At 41.0% G+C, this 7,645-nt stretch overlaps 1 protein-coding gene across 1 annotated transcript; it reads right to left on the bottom strand.

Annotated features, from left to right (window-relative positions):
- Nucleotides 1-95: 95 nt before the first annotated feature.
- On the bottom strand, nucleotides 96-7,185 carry LOC132052670 (uncharacterized). Its single transcript, XM_059444321.1, is given in 9 exon segments — nucleotides 96-702; nucleotides 704-796; nucleotides 798-916; nucleotides 1,061-1,168; nucleotides 1,266-1,382; nucleotides 1,469-1,630; nucleotides 2,395-2,553; nucleotides 2,652-2,771; nucleotides 7,032-7,185. Coding segments are annotated over 9 exon segments (1,293 nt in total). The 5' UTR covers nucleotides 7,128-7,185; the 3' UTR covers nucleotides 96-383.
- Between the last annotated feature and the right edge of the window lie 460 nt (nucleotides 7,186-7,645).

The raw sequence follows: 7,645 nt of genomic DNA, 5'->3' as shown, positions 1-7,645 counted from the left end.
ATTTGCAAAATTCGCAGAATAATGTAATAACAAATGGTAAATTGTTGGCTTCCTACTTTTTGGAAGACAAAGGTACCCCCAAAAGACAAATCAAATATTGCATTTCAGTTGGCAATTTAGCTTATTACTATTACTTTAAAGTTACACACCTCTTAGACAAAAAGAAGAGTAACAATTAAATAAGATGTACCGCGAAAAGAAAATAATAAAAGGCACACAAGTTACAAGCAGCCAAATGACAGGGAACTACGTCCGATGAGATCGAGCTTTAGCATCATTGTCAGTTCCATGCTCCCTTGGACAAACCCCCCGAAGAATCTCACAAATGAGCTCCTGCAACCAATCTCAGATGAATTATGAACGAAAACGGGTTCTCAAACCTCTCAAGAAGCTTCCAGCAAGTATACTACACATGAGAAACAGTTTCTGCTACCAATCATTATTTCTCCTCCAGCTATCGTGACCTTGTTTCCAAATCGCGATGCTGAAAACCCATGGTGATGATGATATTTGCCTGACCCATAAGGACTATGAAAATCATCAGATGCTGAAAACCTATGGTGATGATAGTTGTCTGACCCATAAGAAGCGGAATTATCAAAATCGAGCCTGTTGGACTTTCTAGACGAACGAGAAGCAGAAAGCGTGACCACCAGTACTGAAGTTGAAATCTTGGCTCTCTTATTTCTAGGAGTTGAAGGATCTCCAACTATTGGGTTGAGGATAGTCTTCAGGATCATCCGGGATCCAACCACCCCTTCGTTTCGCCTTATAGCCTGACGTATATCCGCCTTCCTTTCCCTTTCTTCCATGCCCTACCAAAATCACGAGGTACAGACCTGAACTCTTTTTGCTCTTTTCTTTTCTTCTGGACTTTCTTCTTGGGGGTTGACGATTCATGATTCCGCTTTTTGGCCTATGTACAAAACAGAAAACCAATAAGGTTTCATCATGAAGATAAGATATAATGTAGCAAAAGACAGCTAACCTATAAAGGAAGACGACACACAAATGAAAAGGAGAAGTGAATCACATGTCAAACATGAATACAGCAACTTACTCTGCTCATATTAGTGCATTCGCGTGCAAAATGACCTTCTTCACCACACCTATAACAGGGATTAAGTGACCCAGTAAAGCTAGTCTCTCCACGAGATGCCGTGCATGCCTGTATCGGAAAACATGTCAGATAAAATCTAAGCACAAAATATAGTTCTTAAGGAGAAGCAACACACAGAAATATAACTACAAGGGCATTCACTTACCAAACCAGTATGGCCTAGTAGACCACATCTGTAACAGGAAAATTCTCTCGGACCACTATCAGGGTATTTTGCACAGCAAAGATGGCCATAACCCTTACAGATGTAACACTGTATTTCCTATCAAAGGCAACAGGAGAAATGGAACACCGACAAATTCAGACAACACAACATAGAACTCTAGGTTGAAAATTTCCTCAACACACCTTTAGATCATCAGCAGAATAGTTGTTCCAGCATGAAAACATATCATGGCCAGAATCCCCACATTTTAGACATATTTTAGAACTCTGGGGTCCTCCATGGCTTCTCTCAGGGCAATCATTTGCACGATGACCTCCTTTTTTGCAGATGAAACAAGCTTTTCCCTGCTCAAATAAAGCAGAGTGCACAACATACTCTTATCAGTCTATCACCAAAACATGGAAAACATATAGTAGGTATTTTAAGGTCCAAAAAAATATAACAATTTCATGATCAAGGAAACATAATTTTACTTTTGCTCCCCCCTGGGTATCACCTTGTTAGCCTGTGTAACCTATATTATCGAAGAACCTACAGATGAAGCCTGACATCACTAGCTACAGAAGACTTTGAATCATGCTACGGTGCAGTTAATGATTTTACCAACTATCCAAAATCCTATCAAACTAAAAGCAAGCACAATTTGCTTCCCTGAATGAAGTGAAGACGCACAGTGGTATATCTATGATTATACCATCAGTCAATCAGCTACTCAACCCGTACAACTTGGGGTCAGCTATACTGTATTATCAACCATTCAAAATTATGTCAACCAAAAACATGCACCATATGCTTGAACATGGGTGAACTGGGCAAGTTCATATAAATAACATGCATCACAGAAGGGTCTATTGAATTGCTGAGAAAAAATGGCTTTGCAGAAAACTAAAAGATAATTAAATGTTACTGTGACAAAAGATTTGCGGTATATATGTGTGGAAGGAAACTTCCAAAATGCTCATTCACGTGGTAATATAAAAGAATATACAAGTATGATAAATTCTCCTTGACCAATTTAACGAAAGTTGAGAAGACTAATAAGCAACATAGAACAAGCAGTATGGGGTCACATACTCCAATGGAAGAATAAGCAATTTTCTCCACTAACCTTTGCGCAATTTTTAGCATTATGTTCGAAACTCCCACAAACAAAACATGGCTTCTTACGTCTAGCTGAAGTACAGTTAACTGCAGCATGACCCTCTTCACCGCAATTATAGCATGTTCCCCAACTCTTATCTGGAGAATCAAAGTACCTGGGGCCCCGCTGAGATCATATAGCGAATAATAAAGATGTAGGACCAAACCAATCCATATTTTGGATTATGGAAAAACATCACTGCAAATCATATTACTTCAACTCACAAGAAGCCTTCGTAGAACAGCATTATCAGAGACCTCAACATGATTCTTTTCGGCTTCACAATCACCAGTATTCAAAGCTTTAGTAGTATCCACATTTTTTTCTTCCCTCACTTTGTCCTCCTAAGGCATTCAAAAAGAAGTAATCAGCAATGTTAGAGATCATAAGCTCAACATTTAATATGTATTATGGTTTCTAAGACATAAGAAATATTTTCAATAACTTCCAAATTAATATAAAACAAACTACAGTTTTAACCTTGCGACTGAAAACAGAAAGGGGACAAAATATAAAGCAGAAATGGCAGTAATTAGTATTTATTCCATGGTTTTCAGAAGAGGGAAGAGCACCTGGTCACCTTTCGGAGTACGAGGGCCAAGACACAAATTGATTACCTACTCTCCCGAAAGTGCGATAGACGTTTATGCACGGATTGCAAGGTTATCCCGAGCGAGAACCTCACGACCCAACATAGGCTCTTGGTTATGGACCTGGAGATAAAAAGGAAGAGGAGAAAGAGGGTTGTATCGGGTCAGCCGAAGATTAGGTGGGACGCTTTGAACAAGGACAATGCCCAGGAGCTGGGGGAGCGGTTGAGGGCGTTGGGAGCCTGGAGGAGTAGCGGGGATGCGAGTAGTATGTGGACTACGACGGCTGCTAACATCAGGGAAGCGGCAAGAGAGGTGCTAGGGGTCTCAAAGGGTTACTCTGGCAGACACAAAGGGGACTGGTGGTGGAACGGAGAGGTACAAGGTAAAGTGGAAGCTAAGAAAGCAGCGTATCTAAAGCTAGTAGAGAGCACAGACGAGGAAGAGAAGAGGACTAACAGGGAGCTGTATAAGAAGGCGAGGAAGGAGGCGAAGTTAGCAGTTACGGCGGCTAAGACGGCTGCTTTTGGACGCTTGTATGAAGATTTGGGGGAAAAAGGCGGGGACAAGAAGTTGTACAGGCTAGCCAAAGTGAGGGAGAGGAAGGCTCGGGACCTGGATCAAGTGAAGTGTATCAAAGACGAGGGAGGGGAAATTTTGGTGGAGGATGCCCTTATTAGACGAAGATGGCAGACCTACTTTCATAAACTCTTGCACAGAGAAGGGGACCGGAACATCGTATTAGGCGAATTGGAGCTTTCTGAGAGCCGCCACGATTTTGTGTACTGCAGGCGGGTCAAGGTTGAAGAGGTCGAGGGGGTTATGCGAAAGATGAGCAGGGGGGAGAGCGACCAGGCCAGATGAAATACCGGTAGAATTTTGGAAGGATGCGGGTAAGGGAGGCTTGGAGTGGCTTATACGGTTGTTGAATGTTATTTTTAGGACAACGGAGATGCCTGAAGAGTGGAGATGGAACACCATGATCCCATTGTATAAAAACAAGAGGGATATCGGAGGCTGCACTGACAACTATAGGGGTATCGAAGCTATTGAGCCATGCGATGAAAGTTTGAGAGAGAGTGGTAGAAGCGAGGATGAGGAAGATAGTATCTTCGGAGAACGGTTCGGATTCATGCGGGGGCGTTCGACTACGAAGCCGTTCACCTTGTGAGAGGTTGGTGGAGGTATAGGGATAAGAAAGGCGACTTGCACGTGGTGTTTGTTGACCTTGAGAAGGCTTACGACAAAGTCCCGAGAGAGGTGTTGTGGAGATGTGCGGAAGGCCCCAGAGGTGTTCTGTGGCATACATTAGAGCGATTACGGTGACATGTATGATGGAGCCAAGATCGGGTGAGGAGACTCGAAACACTTCCCGGTCACGTTGAGGCTGCGCCGGGGGTTCGCGCGCTGCTTGCGTTTTTGTTTGCTTTTGCAATGGACGCCTTTGACAAGCCACGTTCAAGGAGAGGTGTCGTGGTGCGTGTTGTTTCTGAGATGACATTGTGCTTCTTTGGAGGTCGGCGACAGAACTGCGGGTCGAAGGGTTTCAAGTTGAGCCCAGAGAGAGAGTACTTAGAGTGCAAGTTCAGTGATGTGAGTCAGGTAGAGGACGAGGACGTGCAGCTGGATACTCAGGTCATCCCGAAGAAAGAAGGTTTCAAGTACCTGGGGTCGATCATCCAAGAGACTAGCAAGATTGACGACGATGTCACACATCGTATTAGAGCGGGATGGATGAAATGGAAACTCGCAACGGGGGTGTTGTGCGATAAGAAGGTGCCGCCTATACTAAAGGGAAAGTTCTACAAAGCGGTGGTCAGACCTAGGGGTGTTCATGGTTCGGTTTGGGTCGGTTATTGGTTAAAACCATAACCAAACCAATTTAGTCGGTTTTTAAATGTAAAACCATAACGACCAAGTAAAATAATAACCACCGGTTTGGTTATTGTCGGTTTGGTTCGGTTTGGTTCGGTTTTCAATTTATGACTAGCGTGACAATTCAAATATTCTCTAACTCTAAATTTTAATTTCTTATGAAGCTCTTTTTCCTCAGGCCCGCGAGGCGAACTTTCTGCATATTGAGGGAAAGACATGTTGATGGCAATGTAAAATGAAAAGAGATAGTAGAGTTTTTTACTTTTTACCCTTATGCTTACGACTTATTAGAGTTGGGCTTGGATTGTTGGACTTGGACATATTCTTTTAAGACATGGGCCTTAAAAATAAGTAGACCAAAATTAAATTAATAATTAAAAGGTATAAAATATCTTTAATTATTTATGAAAATTAATATTATACATATAAATAATTATAAATTTTATGTATATAATTATCGGTTTAGTTCGATTTATTTATTCGGTTATTTTTTACTATAACATAACCAACCAAATATTATCGGTTTTCAAATTTAAAACCAAACCGAAACCAAATGTCGGTTTTTTTATTCGGTTTAGTTAAATTTTCGGTTTTGGTTTTGGTTTTAACCAAAGCTGTGAACGACCACTAGTCGAATGAGCTATGTTGTATGGGACGGAGTGCTGGCGGTTAACAAAGCTCATGTCCAGAAGTTGAAGGTAGCAAAGATGCGGATGCTGAGATGGATATGCGGGCATACCAGGAGAGATATGATTTGGAATGAAGTGATTCGGGACAAGGTGGGTGTGGCCCCCGTGGTGGACAAGATGCAGGAAGGAAGGTTGAGATGGTTCGGCTATGTGCAGCGGAGATGCGTTGATGCGCCAGTGAGGAGGTGTGAGAAGATGGCAGTGGTGGGCTTGAAGAGAGGGAGAGGTAGGCCAAAGAAGGCCTGGGGAGAGGTGATTCGGCAGGATATAGCGCTACTACAGCTTACCGAGAACATGACAGGTGATAGGAGGGGGTGGAGGTCGAGTATCAGGATAGAGGGCTAGTGGGGGACCGCGAGGTTTTCTTTCCCGTATTAGGAGTATTATTATCCTGCTTCTATGTGTTGGGTCTTTGTCTATCTTTCTTTGTTTTATCATGACTTGTACTCTTGTTATTTTCATTTTCGCATTGCTTTGATTTGCTTGTGCGTGGGCGACTCTTTTCCTTGTTTTCTTTTGGTAGAATTACCTTTCGGAAACGACCTCCTCACCGCTTCCGAGGTGGCGGTAGGTACACGTACACTTTACCCTCCCCGGACGCGTTGTGGGATTACCCCAGGTATGTTGTTGTTGTTGTTGTTGTTGTTGAAGAGTAGGGGTGTCAAATTTAGACCATTAAGAGCCTGTTTGGATGGGCTTAAAAAAGCGAACATAAGATGAAAACGACATAAGCCAAAATAAATAGTTGGGATAGCCATGTTTATTTTTTCGGCTTATAAGTTGTTTTTTACAAACCTTTTAAACCTAAATTATGCCAAACGGGCCCCGATTTTTTTGACTTATTTTAAGCACAAAATGGCTTTAAGCGGCGTAAATGACACTCGAAAAAGTTGAAAATAGCTTATAAGTTTTCGGCAACTTATAAGCCAATCCAAACGGGCTGTAAAAGTAAAAGTGATTAAACAACTTATAATAAACAAACAAGAAGTTTCGAAACAGTTTTGAGTAATTTCAACCCGAATTGACCCAACTCTTCTTAATCTGGTCAAACATTGGGCAAGTTTGACCCAACCAGTTTACGAGTCAACTCATTTAAACTTGTCCAAATTTAGCCTAACTCGTCCATTGACAATTGAGATATATTGTGTATTTCCTTTCGAAACTTTTCCTCGTCTTGCCTGTGATGAGGTTCAGACAATGGGATTCTACACATTCAAATGCAATGTTTTTCCTATTAAACTGACTTTTCAATTGTTAGTTTTACAATTCCTTCATTACCACCCAGATAACACACAAACCAAATAAGCCTCTTAAACCTCTATGGCAAGACAAACACCGAGGGAATACTAATTTTCTGTGACTGCCGGCAATACAAGAAGGAAAAAAATACGCAGTAATATCCAATTTGCAAAAATCTAATAGCCAATTTACAGCAGACAATTCAAACTACCGGAAACATGTCGCTGCAGAAGCTTTGAAACCCTTGTCTATTCCACCTAACACCTGAACAACAAAATTGAAAAGGAATCCTATTAATCAACCACATATTAGTAAAATTAATTTAACTTCTAAATGCTACATTTATTTATAACCACCTCCTAAATGCTACATAACATACTTGCACCAGTGATTCCCAATCCAAATAAACATCTAATAAATGTTTAATCGATTTAAAAAATTCAACCACTCATGGGATCCTCTTCGATCGCAATAAATTGGTCATTTTCTTCTTCTTTTATTTCTCACTATTTCCACTTATCACTTTCAAATTTGTCAAAATCTCAGCTTCTTCCTTGTCAATAACACTGGAACACATGTTAGTAAATTGATTTAACTTCTAGATGCTATATGAACATGCTTCCACTAGTGATCTCAACCCAAATAAACAGCTAGTATCAATATTTAATAGATTTAATAAATTCAACAACTCACGGGATCCTCTTCGATCACAGTAACTTGGTCATTTTCTTCTTCTTCCACTACTATTTCTTGCTATTTCCATTTACCACATTCAAATTTGTCAAAATCTCAGCCTCTTCCTCATTGGAAAAAACATTAACTTCT

Source organism: Lycium ferocissimum, chromosome 4 (assembly GCF_029784015.1).
Source record: "Lycium ferocissimum isolate CSIRO_LF1 chromosome 4, AGI_CSIRO_Lferr_CH_V1, whole genome shotgun sequence".
Taxonomy (NCBI): domain Eukaryota; kingdom Viridiplantae; phylum Streptophyta; class Magnoliopsida; order Solanales; family Solanaceae; genus Lycium; species Lycium ferocissimum.
Note: the sequence above shows the minus strand (reverse complement) of the source record. Positions and strands in the feature narration are given on the sequence as shown.